Source organism: Gopherus evgoodei, chromosome 5 (genome assembly GCF_007399415.2).
Source record: "Gopherus evgoodei ecotype Sinaloan lineage chromosome 5, rGopEvg1_v1.p, whole genome shotgun sequence".
Taxonomy (NCBI): domain Eukaryota; kingdom Metazoa; phylum Chordata; order Testudines; family Testudinidae; genus Gopherus; species Gopherus evgoodei.
The window spans coordinates 4,588,202-4,610,693 of NC_044326.1; the positions used below are offsets into that span (position 1 = coordinate 4,588,202).

Below are 22,492 nucleotides of genomic sequence, written 5' to 3' on the forward strand. Positions count from 1 at the left end.
ATTGCCTCGAGACAGAGTGGAGAGGACCTGGTGCCGCCCTGCTTGTTGATGTAAAACATGGTCGTTGTGTTGTCGGTGAAGACCGCGACACAACGACCTTGAAGGAGATGGACAAACGCTTGACAAGCAAGGCGGACCGCCCTCAACTCTCGTACGTTGATATGGAGGTTGATCTCTTGTGGTGCCGCAGTGAGCCCCCCATCCCAGATCGGAGGGGTCCATGGTCAGGGATGCCGAATGTTGGGGTGGATGGAACGGGAGCCCCGCACAGACTACGGATTGGTCCAGCCACCAGCGAAGAGAGGCCAGCACCCTCTGAAGGACGGTGACGACCATGTCCAACGACTGTCTGGCCGGCCGATACTGCGCAATAAGCCATGATTGAAGAGGTCTCATGCGGAGTCGGGCATATGCTGTTACAAACGTGCAGGCTGCCATGTGGCCTAGGAGGGCCAGGCATGTTCGTAGAGAGGTCAGCGGGGCCGCTCGCAAACGTAGAATGATGTCCGACAACGACTGGAACCTGGGCAAGGGTAACAAGGCCCTGGCCAGGGTAGAATCTAGAACGGCCCCGATAAACTCTATCCGCTGTGTGGGGAGTAGAGTAGACTTGTCCACATTGATTACGAGGCCCAAGGTCGCAAAGAAGGTGCTGATCCTGTCGACATGGTCGCGGACCTGCAGCTCCAACGTGCCTCGGATCAGCCAGTCATCCAAGTAGGGGAAGACGTGGATGCGGCAACGTCGAAGGTGTGAGACGATGACTGCCATGCATTTTGTAAACACTCTCGGGGCCGTAGAGAGGCCAAACGGAAGGACCGCAAATTGGTAATGTTGGCAGTCGGCCACGAAGCGGAGGAAACGCCTGTGTTGGGGGGCAATAGAAATGTGAAAGTAGGCGTCCTGCATATCGAGGGCGGCGTACCAGTCTCCGGGATCCAGGGAAGGGATGATGGTTCCAAGGGATACCATGCGGAACTTCAACTTCACGATATACTTGTTGAGTTCCTGCAGGTCGAGAATGGGCCTGAGGCCGCCCTTGGATTTGGGGATTAGAAAGTAATGGGAATAAAACCCCTTGCCCTTCTCGTTTTCCGGAACCGCCTCTATGGCTCCCTTGGCAAGGAGCGCATGCACCTCCTGACGGAGGACTTGCTCGTGAGAGGGGTCCCTGAAGAGGGACGGGGATGGTGGGTGGGAGGGTGGGGGCGAAGAAAACTGCAGGCGATAACCGGCCTGCACCGTACGCAAGACCCAACGGTCCGACGTTATTTGGGTCCACGCCGGGAGGAAAAAGGAAAGGCGGTTGGAAAACTGCGGGGAAGGATCCGGAGGGGAAACTGGTACTGCGCCCTTCGGCGCACCTTCAAAATGAAGGCTTAGGTCCTGGAGGGGCCTTGGTGGAGCCTTGGTTCTGCCCCGTTTGCCCACCAGACTGCCTGCGGCGGTTGTTCCTGCCTCGGCGCCTCGAAAGGTCCTGCCATGGGCGGAACTGAGCGTATGGCCGCCGCTGCTGCTGTTGGTTTTGCTGCCTGAACAGCCTGCGTTGTGTCGCCGGCGTATGCATGCCCAGCGACCTTATTATGACCCTGTTATCTTTAAGATCTTTCAATCTAGGGTCTGTTTTATCCGAAAACAGGCCCTGGCCTTCGAAGGGGAGGTCCTGGATTGTGTGCTGAAGCTCCAGCGGAAGGCCAGAGACCTGCAGCCAAGAAATCCGGCGCATCGTGAGCCCCGAAGCTAGGGTCCAAGTGGCCAAGTCGGCAGCATCAAGGGAGGCCTGTAGCGATGTTCTTGCTACTTTCTTGCCCTCGTCCAGGATGGTGGAAAATTCCTGGCGTGCATCCTGGGGCAAGAGCTCCACAAACTTCCCCGCCGCTACCCAGGAATTGAAGGAGTAGCGGCTGAGGAGGGCCTTTTGGTTTGAGACCCGGAGCTGCAGCGCCCCCGCCGAATAGACCTTGCGGCCCAGGAGGTCCATCCATCTCGCCTCCTTCGACTTGGGCGCTGGGGCCTCTTGCCCGTGGCGCTCCCTATCATTCACTGACTGGACCACCAACGAGCAGGGGGTCGGGTGAACATATAAGTATTCATAGCCCTTTGAGGGGGCCATGTACTTTCGAGCCGTCGGAGGGATGGAGGCCGGTGACTGCCAGATGTTAGTGGCATTAGTCTGAATCGTCTTTATGAAGGGCAGGGCCACTCTGGTGGGCACATCGGATGAAAGGAGGCTCACCACCGGGTCCTCAATTTCCGACACCTCCTCCGCCTGCAAGTTCAGGTTCTGTGCCACTCGGCGGAGGAGGTCCTGGTGTGCCCTCAAATCCAGTGGGGGGGGCTGGAGGACGAGGTGCCCGCCACTGCCTCATCCGGAGATGAGGATGAGGAGACCCCTGGCAACAAAGTGTCCACGGGGGGTTCCGTGAGGGGCTGCACCTCCGTTTCTGGAGGGAGCTCTGGGTCCTGGTGAGTACCGTCTGTTTCCGGGGAGTGAGGGGGTCTAGATGCCATCGCCTCCGGTGGTCTGTGCTCCGCCACAGGGCAGGGGTAATGTGTTGCGAACCCTGGGCCTGAGAGTATGCCCATGGGGTCCAAAACCTCCACTGTGGAGGCCCTCGATCTTGTGGCAGAGGGTCTTGGAACAGGGCCGCGTGCCTGTCCTGTGCCATGGCATAGACACTGTCAGTGTGGGAGGAGACTGACGGCTCCCTAGAAGGCCAGGGGGGCGCTGAGCTTGGTTGGTATGCAGCTCTATGCGCCGTGACTGACGCTCCCCTCGGTGCCGAGGCTTGGTGCCGCGACCCACATCGGTACCGGGATTGGGACCGTGAACGGCGTGATGATCTGTGCCGAGATCCCGAGCGGGAGCGATGTTGGTGCCGGGAGCGGGACCGCGACCTTCTATGAACGCGGTGCCGGGCCGGCAGCGGAGACCGGGACCTACCACCAGCGCGGTGCCGGGAGGTCGACCGGGTTCGGGACCTGCCACCGGTTCGGTGCCGGGAGGTCGACCGTGGGGCCGAACGCCGAGGTGAACGGCTCCTGGAGTCTCGGTGCCAGTGGTGAGATGAGCCCGACCGGGACCGTGCGGATGGTGATCGGTGCCGCGAGTACGACCGGTACCGTCCGGGCGACCGGTGCCGGGACTCCGAGCGGCGCCCCGAGCGTGAGCGTTTGTGCCTCCGGGGTGATCGGTGCCGGGACTCAGGAGACAGCGCTCGAAGCATCGGCTTACCCCTGGAAGTTAGGTGTCCCGGGGGTGCCGGCTGAGGCTGAGATGGCTCCGTCAGTGCAATTAAGTCCCGAGCCGAGGTGAAGGTCTCCGGGGTCGATGGGACCCTTAGCTCGACCCCTGATCTTACGGGGGAGCTAGGTGGAGCTGGACTCGACGGACCTTCCGGGCCCGGAGTCGACAGCAGTCCTGCAGGCGGTGCCGCGGCTAAGGTAGGTGCCGGGCGGTCCACTCGGGCCTGCCTTGATGGTGTCGCAGACGCCGAGGGACGTAGATCTGCTCCCGGTGCCGGAGATGGTCGGTGCCAGGGAGTCTTGCCGGTGCCGGTGCGGTCCGGTGCCGGAGCAGAACTGGCTGACTGCGCCGCCGGTGCCGGAGACAGGGCCGCTTCCATGAGGAGAGCGCGAAGTCTTTGGTCTCTCTTAAAAGCCTTGCAAATGCGGCACTTGTCGCTAATGTGCGATTCCCCAAGGCACTTAAGGCACGCGTCGTGGGGATCGCTCGTAGGCATCGGCTTCTTGCACGCCGAGCACTGCTTGAAACCCGGCGAGCCAGGCATGGGCCCGGTGCCGGGTGCCGGGGAGGGCAACGGCCCACTCGCAGGCAACGTTCGATAACTATTATACTAAAAGGCTATCTACTACTTAACGAAGAACTATCTAGAATCAAACGACGAAGACGAACAGGAGAGCTAGGGACGTGGAGGTCAGCAAGCCGCACTCCACAGTTCCAGGAACCGACACGGCGGAAAGAAGGAACTGAGGAGCGGGCGGGCCGGCAGGGGTATATATCTGGTGCCATACTGGTGCCACTCTAGAGGGCGACCTGCCGGCCCACTGGAGTTGCTAGGGTAAAAAGTTTCCGGCAGACGTGCACGCGCGGCACATACACCTACCTGGAATGGATATGAGCAATCACTCGAAGAAGAATGAGGAGTTCAGGATGCGGGAGGGGGCTTCAGGCTGGGGCAAAGGGTTGGGGTGAGGAGGGTGAGGGCTCTGGCTGGGGTGCGGGATCTGAGATGGAGCTGCGGATGAGTGGTTGGGGGTGCAGGAGGGTGCTCTGGGCTGGGACTGAGGGCAGGAGGGGGATCAGAGCTGGGGCAGTGTTGCAGTGCAGGAGGGTGTCGGGGTGCATGTTTTGGATGACCCTTACCTCAAGCAGCTCTCAGAAGCAACGGCATATCCCTCCTCCGGTTCCTACACGGGGGTGCGGCCAGGTGGCTCTGCACACTGCCCTGTCTGCAGGTGCCGCCCCTGCAGCTCCCATTGGCCACGGTTCCTGGCCAATGGGAGCTATGGAGGCGGTGCTTGGGGTGGGTGCAGTGTGCGGAGCCCCTTGGCTTCCCCTACATGTAGGAGCCGGGGGGGGGGGACATGCCACTGCTTCTAGGAGCCACGCGGAGTGGGGAAAGCCCCCGACCCTACTCCCCAGCTGGAGCACTGGAGCAGGGCAAGCCCCAGACCCCGCTCCCCAGCGGGATCTCAAGAGCCAGATTAAAACGTCTTGTGGGCCAGATGTGGCCCTCGGGCTGTAGTTTGCCCACCCCTGGCTTATACTCAACTCTTCACCCTGTCATGATTCCCTTATATCAAACCATTACTCACTACAAACTCTGGTGTCTTGACCAATTGCTGCAGCTGCCATAGCAAGGATCTGCTGCTGCAGCCATGCTGAGGAAAGAGCAGCAACCAAGATTTCTGAATGAATTAGTATTAGTGAAAAATGTCAGACTGACACCCTAGAAATGAGGTCCTCCGCTTATCCACTACAACATGTATGGCAGTGAAAACTTCCGCTATATTGCCCCACAATGTACCTCAAACGTGACCTGGAATACTCTAATTCTAGAGGTCGAAGGATCATTCAGTCTCCATAAGCCATTCAATCCTTTACAGCTCTCACAAGAACACCAATAAGACAGTTATGATGTTGTGTGGAGGATCTGTGATATAAAGAGGACCAAGACGCAACTCATTCCACAGTGGCCGCTGATTGGCCAACAGATGGCAATGATTTCTGGCCACTTCCAACTTGAGTCAGATTTAAACTAATGACCTAGCAGTGAAAGGCTTTAAAACAGCCACCTCAATACCAGTTGCCTGAACTGTCCAGCCCCCATGACTGCCAGACTTTAACTGCTTGTGCTTGTTACCATAAATTTATCACATTGCACACAAGAAGGATTCGCCTCTTAACTTTTTACAACTTCACCCGAGTGGTCACATAGCAGTGCTCCCCCCACCTCCTGCAGGAGGTTCAGTCCTCCTGGCTGACTGCCCTACACAAAAACTGCTCATTTTCTTTATGATGTACTGAGATATTTCAAGCAGGAGCATGGTATCTCCTCCGAAGATTATTTTATTTTCTTATACCCTGAAAAATCCTACTAGGAAAAAGAATTCACGTAGGCTAATTTATACCTGCTCCAAAAATTATGCCAAGTCTATACAAGTCTTCTGTTAAAATTACATCTCAATCCCAGCTAAAGCAAAAACCAACAGGAATATGTTCCGGCCTTGTACATTTTCAGTTTTTTAGCGCCACAGACACACACAGAAGAACAGATGACTGTTTACAAAGGAGTTCCATAGACACACACAGAGATTTTCAGACAAAGAGATTTGGAGATTTTATAATCTAAGACAGACAAGCACAGCAAGGGGTAACAAACAGCAGGTGGGGACATGGGAAGGATGAGGATATGGTAGTGAAGGATCATGAGATGGGCTTACTTAGTTCATTCTTCTCTATATGGAACATGTGGTACCAAGCATTTGTTTAAATTAATTATAACATAGGGATAATCAGATGGAGGGCAGGAGAAGAGCAATGAAAGGGCAACTGAAAGGAGTTATGAGCAGGAATATGAAGGAGAAGAGAGTGCAGTGCATAGTACCAAGGACATTCATGGTGCAATATTTTACAAGCCAAATAAGTAAAAGGTTCTTTAAAAAAAAAGTAAAACTAGGAGATTAAATGTAAAAAAGTGAATTTGTGTAACCTTACGTCTGCACAGTTACAATCAAAGAGTAAGCAGAAGTTTAAATGTTGCTATGATTAAAAATTTGTCCAGGTAAAAGTGACGCCTTTTTGAAGATCTGTTCCTGTGACTATTTAGTTACATCTGGGTTACTTTTCTGGCAAAATGTAAGTTGCTACTACTGTTAGTACAGCAGAGCCTACACAGCTAAGGTAGGGAGACCAGAATGAACCATTGTCCCAGTGGAGAGCTACATTGTTGGGAAATATCTTCTGGATGAGTTGTTTTAAAAAAAAGGAGTTCCGGACTATGTGTCAGCCTTAATAAGCACACAGTATTCCCTGAAAAAGTTAGAGGACTTAACCCTGATGTTCTGATGCAAATTTCAATTTGAATTCTGACACCTAAAATGGACACAGCATTCTTCTTCACTTTGTATTGTAAACAGTTAGTGTTGTGCCATGTTTCACCCCAGCGGTGTTTGCGCTTCAGTGGCGTGCAGGGGGATGGGGTTAAGCCCTGCTATTTAGAGTGCCTGAAAGGAAATACTGTAAATATAAGATTACACAGGACTCCAGAAACTTAAAGAAAAGCATATATAAATGAAAAATGCTGTAGGTGAAATACTGAAGATGTAGATTTAATGCATATGCTATGGAACTATGTCAAGCTAAAACTATTGAGGAAAAAAACAAAAACAAATACTGTAGAGAATGAATAGTTGGAACATAATGAACACTCTCCACTGGATCCATGGATGGGTCTCCAGGGAAACCCTCATGAGAAGGATTCCACTACTTTTCACAAACAGATTTCTGCATATTCTTCTCTTGGGCCATTTTATAAATCAGATGGCTATGGAAATTGAGGGATCCCTAAGGGTACATGAATGGACTTCATAGTTTGCCACCAATAAAGAAGTGATTTGTAGATTCAGAAACCACAACAAATCTTTTCAAAGAATGTTGTATTCTTGGCTAGAAACAATGGTATAAGAGTAAGCTATTCCTTTCATATGTTCTTTGACCTTAATCCTGCAATCGGTGTTGCCTGTCAATGGGCCTCCAGGCGAGACCTGGAGTTTCCCTGCATGCATAACTGCAGGATGGTGGGCCTGTATGAGTAAAATCCAAAGTCCTGGTAGGATATGCCTTACACATGCACTGCGATAAAGCAATGTTATGTTACTTTTAAAACCTCAGCATATTAGAAGATGAAACTTTTCTTTACTCTCCAAAGAATTTTTCTGGGAAATTTTTAGTATTCTCCCCTGCCGCATCTTCTGCACTTAGACTTCCATACAACTACCCAAAGGTCCCACCTCAGGCTGCCCCGTCCTTCCAAGTGGGAAAGGCTAGCTGTGTTACACTCCGGAGATAATCACGGTGTCTTTGGGGGTGGGGGGCGTCATTGTCACTAAAGAGCTAGCCTATTCACTGTCCCTGGATGGTTTCTGTTAAACTATCGGTGACTCCTTGCTGTTGAAACCTGTAATGAAACTAGGCCTCAAGAATACACACCTCCACATCAATCATGCCCCAAACCACTCTCAAGAAAATACCACAAGAAAATGAGGCAGCTTCCCCAATTCCGGAAACTCAGAAGAGGGAGGGTTTGTTCTGATGTTACATTTTTTAGAACTGACAAATTTGTTCATTCCTCACATTTTAGGACCAGGGCCAGCTCCAGGGTTTTTGCCTCCCCAAGCGGAAAAGAAGCAAAAGAAGAAGCCATGATCGCGATCGGCGGCAGCTCCACCGCGCCGCTTTCTTCTTTGGGGGCAATTCAGTGGCAGGTCCTTCCCTCCGAGAGGGACCAAGGGACCCGCCACCGAATTGCCACCGAAGAGCCTGAAGTGCCGCCCCTTCCCCTTGGCTGTCCCAAGCACCTGCTTCCTGAGCAGGTACCTGGAGCTGGCCCTGTTTACGATACAGTGTCTGAGAGACAGTTCCGAGGTCACCTATCACTCCACCTGCCCCTTATATCTAGAACAGACTGTCATCATCTGGATTCTCCCTTTTCCCTCAGAGCTCATCTCTAGGTTGCTTGCCACTGCTGATATGCACTTAAAGCTTATTTCACTCAGGGAACTGGTATAAGCTATACTGGCAAAAGTGCAGTCTTTTGCTGGTATAAGGTGTGTCTATACTAGAAACATTTGCTAGTATAGCTATAGTGGTGTAAATGACCAGGAAAGCTTTTCTAGTTTAGACAAGGCCTTGGTCCTTCTGACGTTTCTCACAATCCTCTATGTTTCTACTAGCCAGAATAATTTAGTATCATTGTCAAACTTCAACTCACAGCCTAGCTCAAATGAGAGCAGAGTTACAGGGTATGGCTACACTGTACTGAGGGGGCAGGGAGCGATTGCAAAACATGAAGGCATAACCGAGCTAGCTTTAATCTAGCCAGCTAGGGTATCAATAGCAATGAAGCCACAGCAGCAGACAGTGTATACATATAACCCATGTGACCCAGGTTATATACTCAAGGGACAAGACTTCACTGAAGTCCATGCTGTTGCAGACTCACCACTACTAGTATCAAAGCTAGCTCACGTATGTCTACATGTGCTGCAAACACACTTCCAACTTCAATGTAGACCTAACCCAGAGCGATCACACTGCAAAACACTCGAACCACACAGAGTGAATGGATTAGCAGCTGATCAGCTGTAACATGAGCTACTGCATCACCAGCTTGAAGCTTCAACCCATCCCTCCTGATGGACCACTTAGCTCAAAGTTAAAATCACCCCTTAACTCAAGACAGATTTCTGTGGGGGACAGGAGTCATGTTAGGAGCAAAACTCAAGCTACACCTCAAGCTAACAGTGGAGTGAAGACAAGCCCTAAATCAGAAACGAAAATATTTCACTGTGCCACAATATTACCCTTTGATAACAAAGTTATGTCTTTGCTAAATTTCTGTCTTACCTTAAGCTTCTGGGCTTCTCCCCTAACTTTCAGGAGCTCCGTGATAGAATCTACAAAGCCCTGGTAATGGAAGTTGCACATTTTCTCAATCTCTCGGTCGTGGTTTCGAATTCGGGCTTCCAGCTTTTCCATGAAACGACCATGCTCTTCCCCATCATAGACAGACCTAAGAAAGAGTTTCCACAGAGGTTATAAGTGTGTCACCTGTTTATATAATTACTTAGAATAAATTCACAAAATGCTAGTCGTTAAACCATTACCAATAGCCTCTGGACCAAGTGGTGGGATGGGGAGGGTGGGGCATGTAAACAATGCAAACAATGTTCTTTTTGCTCCGTACATCAGAGACAGAAAACACTGTAACAGGATCATCACCGACAATTCTGTGGGGCAGACTAGATTACAACTCATCCATCGGCAGATACATTGCCTCTGTAAGCCTAGCAAACTGGGTCTTGGCAGCAAAATAAGCAGTTGTTATTCCAGAAAGATAAAAGAGTAATGTAAAGTATGAAAGATACTTTTTTTCTGATCATAAGCACATTAATTTTCTAGCATGAGCAGAAAGGTTTTAAATACAGGCTTACAATCCACAGGATATTCTGAAGACTGTGAATTTTAAGACATCTAATTCTGAATTTAGCCTTCTTGACTGACTCACTGATTCTCCTGCAAACCCCAAAGTTTACAGCAAGTGTGTTAAAAAGTGCTGTTATGTAGTTTCAGAAACCGACTACCTTAATTCACTACTGCTGTCCACTGATTTGAAAGGGTGGGGGTGAAAAGAAACTAAAGAAATACAAAAAAACCGCTCAACAGATGTATCAAGTAACCCTTTAGAGGAGGTGGTCAACTAGATGGCTCCTAGTAAACATTTTAAGTAATGCTGGGGGAGAAAAGTACCTAAGTGATTTAGGAACAGGTCTGGCTTTCAGTGGCATTTGTGCTCCTAAATCACTTGAAAATTTCACTTTCTGAACCCAAGATAGCATCCCTCTGTGTCTACAGTAAAAATCAAAATGGGACTAAGCACTGAGGGGGGAAATGTTGATTAATTATCCTTATGATATATTCTTACAACTTGAGTTATGCACTTTCAGTCTCCCATTCTCAGAAGAGTCATAATAGGGCAGAAACCCTACATATTTAGGGTCTTTACTTATTTTGCATTGATTGCAAAAGAAAACTTTTAAATAAATCCAATTCTACGCACATTTCATGGTCATTGACAAAAAGCAGAGTAAAAAGGCATGCAATTCTTTGAAGTTCACAACACAGCCTTCTTCAGTGCTATCCAGTTTCTGCCTTTGGAACAAGCATCTGAAGAGACAGCGACCTGACATTCACGAAAGCTAGGATGTTGCCACAGTATTGATTATGGCAGTTTTTATTGCACTGTAATCAGGTAGAGAGTTTTGCCAAGAAACGACGATTAAGAACTTAGAGGAAGACTGCCATCTAGTGATGGTCTATTTATTTGCAATGCTCCTTATGTATATCCTAAATCAACACTGCACATCCTTTCTAATTACCTGCATCTTAGCTACAAAATCCAAAAATGAAAATATAATAGCATATGTATTATTCAGCTATATAACTCCTTGGTGGCTGTCACTATAAATTTAAAAGAAAATGGAAACACTAATTGAAAAAGTTCCAACCTGACATAATACAGTCCCATCAAGGGAAAAATACTGTTTTGCATTTATATAACACCTATTATCCAAGAGTCTCGATATAATATATGAAAATTAAGCAAGCCTCACATCTCCCTAATTTTACAGATGGCAAAACAGATACAGACATCCAGTGACTTATTCAAGCCAAAGAATGAGTCAGTGACAGGAAGTAACAAATCCTAGGAGTCCTAGATATCAATCAACTTAAACTTAACACAGCTAAAGCCAAATCCCTTGTCTTCCCTTCCAAACTCTCCCCTTTATCGATCACTGTCTACATCACCACCATGCTCACTTGCCACTATGGCCCATAAGACAGACATCTTCTTCAACAACACTTGGATCTCCAACACCCAAACACGCAGACCACATCCAAACCTTTCTCTGTAGCATCTCAAAATTCCCACCAGACTGACACCATACACATTTGTAGCCCAAAGTCCTGGCCCTACAAATGAACTCATTGTAGGCAGACTATCGTGCCTGCATGGTGACCCACTGATTTCAACACGACTCCATATGGGTGAAGGGACCCATACTGGCTCACTGCAGGACTGGGGCTCAAATCTTATTTAGGATCTTAAAAATCAAGACTTCATGGATAAAGGGAAAAGCTTCTTTTTCTGGTGACAGCCTTTTAAACCAATGAGGGCCATTTTATTTCCTTCTGACAATACATCTGCCCCATTTTAATTGATGAGTCACTAACCTATCGCCATCATATCATCTTGAGTATCTACAGCCGTTTCTAGGTTTTAATAACAAAGAACCGTTATGATCATCTAGTCTGACCTCCTGCTTATGCAGGCTATAGAACCTCACCCAGTAATTAATGCATCAAGCCCATAACTAGAGCATACCTTTTAGAAACACACCAAAGTCTTAACTTCATATCCTCTAAACTCACTGCTGTCATATTTGCCTAGTGACCACCAATTCTGACTCAATGCCAGTTCCAACACTCAGCTGCTCTTCTCAATTAAATACTCCCATTAACTCATTCTTGCCATTTAAAATTACTGCAAATTATGAAAGACAAGATAGGGGAGGTAAGATCTTTCATTGGACTAATTTCTGTTGGTGAGAGAGACTTGTAGAAGAGCTCTGTGGAGCCTGAAATCTTGTCTCTCTCACCAACAGAAGTTGGTCCAGTAAAAGATGTTACCTCATTCACCCTGTCTCTCTAATACCCTGGGACCAACACAGCTACAACAGTGCAAATTAATAGGTATTTTGGCCACACTACACTCTGCTGTTCGATCACCTTTCTCCTCCTACTATTTGCATTACTCCTGCATACTCTGACTTACTCTCTTACTTGCCTACTTATGCCTGTAGGCATCCATTACCTAGTCTACATCCATTTTAACCAATTCATAGATTTAAGGTCAGAAGGGACCATTATGGTCATCTAGTCTGACCTCCTGCACAATGCAGGCCACAGAATCTCACCCATCCACTTCAATAACAACCCCCTAACCTACGTCTGAGTTATTGATGTCCTCAAATCGTGGTTTAAGATCTCACGGTGCAGAGAATCCTCCAGCAAGTGACCCATGCCCTATGCTGCAGAGGAAGGTGAAAAACCTCCAGGGCCTCTGCCAATCTTCCCTGAAGGAAAATTCCTTCCCGACCCCAAATATGGCCATCAGCTAAACCCTGAGCATGCGGGCAAGACTCACCAGCCAGCACCCAGGAAAGAATTCTCTGCAGTAACTCAGATCCTACCCCATCTAATATCCCATCACAGACCATGGGGCATATTTACCTGCTAATAATCAAAGATGAATTAATTGCCAAAATTAGGCTCTCTCATCATACCACCCCCCCCATAAACTTATCAAGCTTAATCTTGATGCCAGATATGTCTTTTGCCCCCACTGCTCCCTTGAAAGGCTGTTCCAGAACTTCACTCCTCTGATGGTAAGAAATCTTCGTCTAATTTCAAGTCTAAACTTCCTAGTGTCCAGTTTATATCCATTTGTTCTTGTGTCCACATTGGTACTAAACTTAAATAATTCTTCTTCTTCCCCAATATTAATCCCTCTGATATATTTATAAAGAGCAATCATATCCCCCCTCAATCTTCTTTTGGGTAGGCTAAACAAGCCAAGCTCTTTCAGTCTCCTTTCATAAGACAGGTTTTCCATTCCTTGGACCATCCTAGTAGCCCTTCTCTGTGCTTGTTCCAGTTTGAATTCATCCTTCTTAAACATGGGAGACCAGAACTGCACACAGTATACCAGATGAGGTCTCACCAGTGTCTTGTATAACAGTACTAACAACTCCTTATCTTTACTGCAAATACCTCACCTGATGCATCGCAAAACTGCATTAGCTTTTTTAACAGACATATCACATTGGCGGCTCATAGCCATCCTGTGATCAACCAATACTCCGAGGTCCTTCTCCTCCTCTGTTAGATCCAGCTGATGTGTCCCCAATTTATAACCAAAATTCTTTTTATTAATCCCTAAATGCATGACCTTGCACTTTTTACTATTAAATTTCATCCTGTTATATTACTCCAGTTTACAAGGTCATCCAGATCTTCCTGTATGATATCCCAGTCCTTCTCTGTGTTAGCAATACCTCCCAGCTGTGTGTCATCCGCAAATTTTATTAGCACATTCCCACTTTTTGTGCCAAGGTCAGTAATAAAAAGACTAAATAAGATTGGTCCCAAAACCGATCCCTGAGGAACTCCACTAGTAACCTCCTTCCAGCCTGGCAGTTCACCTTTCAGTATGACCCGTTGTCGTCTCCGCTTTAACCAGTTCCTTATCTACCTTTCAATTTTCATATTGATCCCCATCTTTTCCAATTTAACTAATAATTCCCCATGTGGAACCATATCAAATGCCTTACTGAAATCGATGTAAATTAGATACACTGCATTTCCTTTGTCTAAAAAATCTGTTATCTTCTCAAAGAAGGAGATCAGGTTGGTTTGGCACAATCTACCTTTAGTAAAACCATGTCATATTTTGTCCCAATTACTATTGACCTCAACGTCCTTAACTACTTTCTCCTTCAAAATTTTTTCCAAGACCTTACATACTACAGATGTCAAACTAACAGGCCACACTACACTCTGCTGTTCGATCACCTTTCTCCCCATATTATTTGCATTACTCCTGCATACTCTGACTTACTCTCTTACTTGCCTACTTATGCCTGTAGGCATTCATCACCTAGTCTACATCCATTTTATCCAATTATTCCTGTTGCCCTCACTTCTAATCCTCTCTGGGACTCTATCCCATTTGCATCCAGGCTGAAACCTTGTAAAGCCCTTGGAAATGTTCCGACAGAAGTTCTGTAAAAGTGTTCCTTCTTTTGTCTGCCCATTGGAGTTTTTGTTTACTGAGCACATAAAAAAAAGCAACTTAAAAATAAAAAATTCAAGACTCAAGATGACCTTGGATTGTGTCACTGTGTTTCATAATGCCCATGTTCATTAAAACAAGCTTTGGTTTTGCAAAGGTCAACTGGAAAAAGCATTCCAGGAAAGTTATAAAAGGCAAATGATGTACTAGAGGCATAGCAGTTTCTGTCTGACAGTCTTGTTTTTAACAAAGTTTATCCCATACAGCAACGCAGCCAAACTTCATGCATCAGAGGCCCATACTGTCAATCATCAGGGCCCTCAAAGCCCCATCCAAGTGGCATGAATTGGAGCACTATGAAGCCACCTGTATCTTTAACATGGCAGTGAGGATCTTTATGACAGGCCTACACTGCACTGCTCCATCCTGATCCACTGCGCCTTGTTGTCTCTAAGCTACATCCTCATTCTAAACCCTGGATGGCTATGACCTGCATGCGGCCCTTGGGATTCATTTTGACCACTCCTTGCCATACGTCTTAGTAATTCATTAAAATGCATTCAGGCACAGGCTGGGTGGCTGTGAGGGGAGGGGGAAGAGGTGAAATGGTTTTGTGGCTACCGCACAAGACAAGCCTGGAAAATAGGAGTCAAGGGTTCTGTTCCAAGCTCTGCCACAAGCTTCCCGCATGGCCGAGCTAGTCACTGAGGGAAAGGGCATAGAAAAGCTGTGTGTAAAATTGGGAAGCATTATCCCTATCTCACAGGGGGGCTTTGAGAGTTCATTCATTAATATTTGCAAAGGTCTTTGAGATCCCCAGATGGAAAGTTCTATGTAAGTTCAAAGACGACTTATTCAAGCACAGCAGAATACTAATGCAACACTACAAGAAACACTTCCCAAGCCAGCATTCAGCCTGAGTAGGAACGTCTATAGGTTTGTTCTGCATCCTGAAAAGAGTGGGATCAATGAACGTGGTTACCAGCACTCTAATCCGTTTCAAATAACGATAGATTAGGAGCCTGACCCTGCAACCTTTACTCCAAATGGGAGTTTTGCCTGTTTTATGACTGCAGGATTGGATCTCCAACAGAAAAAAAATAAATTGAACAAATTACAGAAGGAGGAGGAATGGGGAGAGAGGCAGGAAATCTCCCCCAAGGAATCTCTGGGGACAAAATGAAAAAAAAAAAAGGATCTGGAACAGTGCAAGGACATTCTGGGGACAATGAATAGAAGTGTCTTGCTTTTTGTTTTCAATTAATATGTGGAAAAAGTTCTTGGGTCTGGTTCCGGACTTCAATTTTTTTCTTTCCTTCTTAATCTTCTGTAGTGGTTTTAAGGCCTCTGAAACATTTCTTCTCATTCGGCTACATAAAAGCACTAGCATTTTGTTTATTCTGAAAGCTAAAAATGAGATGAAAAAAATTAATTACTGCATAATATTAAAAAAAAGATTAATGCAATATGCCCATGGAAGGGGTCAAACAAAGTTTGACAGGCTCAGATCTGTTTAGTACACAATGTGAAACACCAAAATCATTGAGTTCCTCTGTTCATATTCTTGCGGTTTGCAAAACGTCTGTGTAGCAAAGGGACACCAGCAGATCACACTTAAAAAAAAAAAAGGGGGGGGGCCAAAACAAAACCTAGTTCTCTTACTTGTGTTACTAATACCTGACATTTTTTCAACTGAAAAATCTTAAGTATGGAATTTCCTTTTCATCTTGTATGCTACTTTTATTTGTGCACTTCACTAAGTTTTTGCAGTGATGATCAGTCAGTCAATCCACTTTCAGGCTTTCCTGAACCAGCAGAGTGTTCTGACATTTGGGTTACAAACACTGCCAGGAAACATTAAAGCCACACCACTCTTGCATACTTTTAATTAAAAAAATGTTTGTAAGCATGACAAATTTTGTATTAGTCTAGAAAGTGGTTCCTTTATTTGTATAAACTCAAAACTTGTATTTTCAACATACATTGACAGAATCCCTTTAACAACTGTAAACATTAGCAAACTACTAGGGGAAGTGGTTTATGTTGTCATTAGATTCTATACTAGAAAGCAGTTCCTGAAAATAAATCCTGCTCTTTGCAGACTCTAACATGACTGAGCAGCAGTTAAAATATGGTTAGACTCTGCCCTTACAAGCAAGTCCTAACCATATTATAAGGAAGTCAAGAAGCTATCCCATTGTAACCCCAATCCCCACAATCAGTTTGCTTGTGTAGCTAGGATGCTGATCTTTGAATCTAACCAGCACAACATTAGGTGGCACCGATTAACACCTTTCATGAAACATGGATTTCCTTAGCGCCTGCCTTCACCACTTACAGCAAGATATGCTGTGACTGCTAACTCTGTCATAGATGATGGTTCCTGCATGGCTTTGCTGGAATAGGAAATTTAGGGAAATAGGAAGTAGATACAGGGCCTTTAACGTTCCAAAGGCGTCATTTAAGAAACAACAGGACACAGATAATGCAAAATTCAGGCAAGCTATGACCCTTCCCACACTTGTCTAGGTGTTACACATAGTTCACAGGTAAATACTGTACAGGCGAGTCATTTACGTGGGGGTTCCGTTCCACAGTTAGCGCGTAAAGCGAAAACCGCAAATAGTCAAAATTACATTGAATTGAATGGTGGGCGGAATCGCCCGCACTACAGGTACAGTATTAAAATTATTTGTCTTTTTTTCTTGTGTGTTTTTGCCGACCCGTAATGCTGAAATCGCGCATGTTAAATGCACGTAAGATGCGACAGACCTTTAATACCACACCAGGACCGGGAACATCTCAAACACTAAGGCATATCTTAGTGATAATAGCCTTGGGGCAAGGAGAAGACTGTAAAGAAGATAACAGTATGAGGTGTGAATGCGTGTTTTTTTTTTCAGAAAAACACTGATTTTACTAATTTGTTATAGATCTTTATTAATATGCTAAACTTCAGTAGCACTCTTCGTTTAAGAATCTCAAAGCACCTTACAGCCATGAATTATGTCTCAACACCCTATTAAGTAAGAAAGGGATACATACAGATCACTTCCCCCGCACAGAAGTGGGGCCACTTCTGGAGTGAATACAGCAGCTGCTTAATAAAATTACTACATAAGTTTAAGACAGAAAATTAAGAAATTGTAGGGAAAAATTTAGCGAGTCTGAACAATTATACGAGCAGGGATTTGACCAAGAAACTACCATTAATATCCCTACTCTAACAAAAGTGCTATGGGCCTGCTAATTACCATAAAAAGACAGGATCTCAATATTTACTTGACCCCTTCGGACCTATCTATACTAAAAAAATTTCTAAAATTCCTTCCCTTTACTACCACTGGGTCAAGCTCTACCAGTGGGTGCTGGCAGCAAATCAGAGCTTGACTGTACAAATTATTCTGGAATAACTTGAGGTGTGAAATCTTTTATTCCAGAATAAAAGTACTATTTTCCCTAATTAGCTTAACGGATTTTAGAAGTAGATTCTGGAATAAGTATCCACACATGAAGTTGTTCTGAAACAGCGATTCCACTTTAAATTCCCATCCTACATTACTCCAGAATATCTCGTGTAGATTAGCCCTTAACCACCCAATTGTGGTTCCCTGTTCCGAACAGGGTTAGACAGCACAGAGCCTAAAATACTAGTGTTCACTGTCCCTGTCTAGGCTAGCTCCCTCACCGTTAAAGCAAGCAGGAAGGCTAGTGCAGCAACAACTATAGCTTCTCAGAGTCACACTGCCAAAGCAGTACACTTTGATCAGTTTTGGATCTCGTTAGCATGCAGACACGTAACAGGATACTGCAATTAATCTCACTGCTGTCAGTTAAAATAATAATAAAAACAATAATTGGAGTATACCTATCTCCTAGAACTGGAAGACACCTCGAACGGTCATTGAGTCCAGACCCCGGAATCCACTAACAGAACCAAGTACTGATTTTTGCCCCAGATCTCTAAGTGGCCCCCTCAAGAACTGAACTCACAACCCTGGACTTAGTAGGTCAATGCTCAAACCACTGAGCTATCCCTCCCTCCGTGTCAAGAATTTACCAAGGCCTTGTCCACAGACAAACTGTCCTTGGGTTAACTAGACATGTGTTTTTAAACTAATTTAGTAAAATTCGTGCAAGTTTAAATTTAGACACTTATCTTGGTTCATGTGGCTCAGCTTAGTCTTATAAAAAAAGAAAGTCAGAAGCCTCTTTGTTGACAGATCATGGACATAAGCCATCTCAAACCGGTTGCCACTCACATTTGCCACAAGTGCAGATTCTACAGAGACAATGCAAATGTACTCTTTACTAACAGGGCTTTGGACTGTGCTCCGGCTCCACTCCAGCTCCAGGCAAAAACCTGAAGCTCCACTGCTCCAGAGTTGCTCCACGCTCCAGCTCCAGGCTCCGCTCCAAAGCCCTGCTTACTAACGTTAAGCCCTGCATTCCTAAACATATCACACTGTGGCAAGACCTATGGAATTACTTCACACAACAATGAATTAAGGACAGAGGATCAAATTTCCTGGCATTTTGTCATTGTTTTATTTTCTCACTATTTTGTATTTAATCGGGTCCCAATCCTCCTATCTTTGTTTTTATTTCATTTTTCACAAGGGGACCTGCCCAAGCTCTGGCCACTGTGTAATCATAGAACAGGAGGGACCTCGAGAGGTCCCCTGCACTCATCATGATAAAACATACAACGAATAGTGATCCACAGCAAATTATCTCAAAGCAATTTTTCACAACACTCATTTGAGGCAGGGAGTGGGTCAGTACCAGAGCCAAGAACATAAGTTAGAGATTCTGGATTCTACTTGGGCACCTAAATGAATTAAGTGCATATTTATTCTGGTATTTCTAGATGCTGGAAAATAATTCAACTAGCTGCTTGATCTGCTTCATGGATTTTTGTTTGGAGATTTCTGAGACTCTGTATAGTACCTCAAGGCTCTTTATTTGTTGTGAATAGTCAACTAGCAGTTTTTCTCGACCGGTTTTTCATGCCCTCTCTACTGAACCATTGACAATTCTCTTACAAAATCCAAAATAAAGATTTTCAAATCAGGGAAATTGTCCTAAGTCTCATTTAGATTTGTTTTGGAAGAAAATGTGGTCTCTCTCTCTCTGATGCAGACCACAGAAACCATGTGTGGAGCTGAGCCTAGAGGGCACACTTCAGCATCTGTGATTCTCCTTTCCTGCCAGTCACTGATGTGAAAGCAGACACCCAGGCAGGAATTTTTCCTCTTTCTCTCTTGAAGAAGGACCCCAAGGAGCAAGATGCAGCCCCAGGAAATGAAGTGCAGCCTCTCATCTCCTTTGCTTGCTGCAAAGAAGACTACCTGCTCCCCAGACACATCCTCTCTGGCATGAAGCAGGTCTTATGCCTTCCTGTGAACCTCCTGGTAGAATCTGCATGCCTGCAGCCAAGCAGCTTGATGCATGGATGCCCCCATGTCAACTGCCCCAACTACCATTTCACCTGAGTCAAAGGATATCCATATCTGGTACTGAGCTAGTCCTGCACTCTTGCAGACTAGCTTTTTAAGCTCCTACCATTTTTTTTGTGGGGAGGGAATCAACCAGAATGGAGGTTTCTATCCATAGCTCCATCCTTTAGCTATGCAAGCCTGGTATCCAGAATGCAAAGAGCTTCAGAGACCACTAAATTCTTCCTCCAAATGAATCCCAGCACTATAGCTCAGGATCCTGGAATGCAGCACCACAGGTGAAGCTCATCTTCCCGCTAGCTATAGCTACCTCTGCTGCCAAGGTCTCTTGGAGCTTGTGGGAGATAAAGACAGCAACATCCTTGGTGAGGGTGTACTTTTATACTCAGTGGTGCTGACATGCATAAAAGCCAGTAGAGAGTCTGAATAGCATTCTTCCCTGCTACCTCTGCCCTCAAGGGCCAAAGACTAGTTGAGTTCCACAGGTGTCACACTAAGAGGCTAAGACCTAGGAGTGCAAATATGCACAGATTTTTTTTTTAAAGCAAACAGCCTAATACGTGAGCTACGTAGGGCCCAATTCTCTTTCCACTAAAGTCAACATCAACACTCCCATTGGCTTCAGAGGTGTAGGATTGGGCCTTCTGTTAATATTTATTAAGTGCTCTGAAGCACCATTCAGTTGCTTATTTATAAGAGCAAAACAATTTAAAGAATGTAATGCAGAGATCCCTCAGCCACATCTGGGATGGAACACAGGAGCTGCTGTGTGCCAGCAAGTCCAAACAAGTCTTTAAGAAGAGGATGTCAAGAATAATGACTCCAATTTAAATTAAGTTTGAACAGTTTGGTTACAATCTTCCCATTAGGAAACAGGCCTTTTATCATCTGCAACTAAGAGGGAGAGCTTGAAAAAAGTTAACATGCGGTGTTGCAAAGCGCCAGGAAACGTAGGGAGCTACCCAAAGCCAGGCAACCAGCATAGCTACAGCCAACAAGAATCCCCCCAACTGAGGCAAATATGAAGAGAACTGGCCATGAGCAAAACTTTTAATTTCCCTCCTTTTAGAGAACACAATGGAAACAATTCCCCAAGAACAAAAGCGATGCGTCAGTGGGTCCTACTGTCTCAAGCTCTTTCAAGTTGGAAGGACAGTTGATTTGCACCATGTGTAGGATAGGAATGTTAGCTAGAACCAAGCGAGATCAATTCAGCCCCTCCAAGCTGGTTAATATTAAAACCGAAATGAATCATCTTTACAATAACGGTAAACAAAAACACCAGTTTACAATGGAAGAGATTTAGCAATGTGCCCCAGTCACACTTCCTTTGTTGAGAGTCTCAGAGTTCATACCTCATGTACTATTGTTGGCAAAAGTGTTGAAATATGGGTCAGTCACATGCGTAAATGCCAGAGGACACGGTATTAAAGACACCACAATTGTCCTCAACTCACCTCTGCTTGGCCTACCACGGTGTTCCAGCACATTCAGTTCTTTATTAAAGATAAAGCAAAGGGGAACGTAGGATGGCTTGGATGCATAGTGTATGTGCTACAACACAGAGAGAAAACACTGAATTATAGATATCAATGTTCCTGTTTTGGTGGGCATAGCTCTGTCCTTTAATAAAACTACTACATAAAAACTGCATTGTTTAAAATGAAAGTAGCTATAAATTAATTGGAATGCAATTCAGCTCTCTCTCAGAAAGCGTAGGGAGGTGATTTTACCTCTGCATATTGCACTGAGAGACCGATATTGGAATCTTGCACCCAGTTCTGGCATCCACATTTTAAAAAGGGTTGAAAATTTTGGAGAGGCTGCAGAAAAGATCCACAAAAGTTATTTGAGAACTGAGAAAATTCCTTACAGTGACAGACCTAAAAAGCTACATCTGTTTAACTTACCAAAAAGAAGATCAAGAGGTGACTTGTTTACAATATAAGTTACCTTTTTGGGGAGAAAATACCAGGTATTTAGTGGGCTCTCTTTCCTAGCGGAGAAAGGCATATCAAGAATTAAAGGCTGGAAGCTGAAGCCAGATAAATACCAATTAGAATAAGGTACTAATTTTAATCGTGAAGGTGATTATCCACTCAAACAAAACTACCAAGGGAAGTGGTGGATTCTCCATATCTTGGTGTCTTCAGATGAAGACTGAATGTCTTTCTGGAAAATGTGTGTTAGCCAAAAAAGTTATTGGTCTCAATACAGGGGTGAAATGTCATGCTCTGTGGTATACAGGCAGATATCTAATGGTCCCTTCTGGCCTTAAACTCCATGAATCTATGAAATGCAGGCATTTTTAGAGGATCAGCCTTCCTGTACCTGCACCTCACTGAATCTCTGTCTCATTTTCAAGTCTCAGATAAACACCTATTTCCCCACTTGCCTTTATGTCTTAATTTCACTCTCCTTTATTAACTGTGTAACTGTATTTGAAATAGAGATTGTATCCAAGATGCCACTAATTCAAGGGCCAAACAAACTGTATGGCCACAAAAATGCGTGGTCTGGTTTTTAAAAAAAAAAAAAATTGGACACACCACACCTGAAGGAAAATCTTCACTAGATACAGTAGCATTTAGGATTCTGTTCAGGTAACATTGGCAATAGTGCACAAATGCAATCCAATATGTAGCAACACGGTGCAAAATAGCTGCATTACAGTGAATTTATAGTTGTGGCTAATTCTCCACTGTTCACACACACTATTAGAGGATTCAAAATGACATCCCTGATTCCTGTCCTTGGAAAAGTTGCCCCTTTTGCTCCCACCCAACAAGCTCTCTTTGTTTCCTTCATTGCCTACAGAAATGATTTACCTGCTAACATCAGCAATAACTAGCTCAACCCTTTTTATACAGTTAA

The 22,492-nt window shown here is 45.4% G+C and overlaps 1 protein-coding gene across 3 annotated transcripts in view; it reads right to left on the reverse strand.

Annotated features, from left to right (window-relative positions):
- Window positions 1–22,492, reverse strand: part of EXOC6B (exocyst complex component 6B) — a 354,725-nt gene that overhangs the window by 272,252 nt on the left and 59,981 nt on the right. For all 3 annotated transcript variants that reach the window (XM_030565624.1, XM_030565623.1, XM_030565622.1), the window contains exon 2: window positions 9,152–9,317. In XM_030565624.1, coding sequence (XP_030421484.1) covers window positions 9,152–9,317 — 166 coding nt within the window. The remainder of the gene's footprint in view (window positions 1–9,151; window positions 9,318–22,492) is intronic.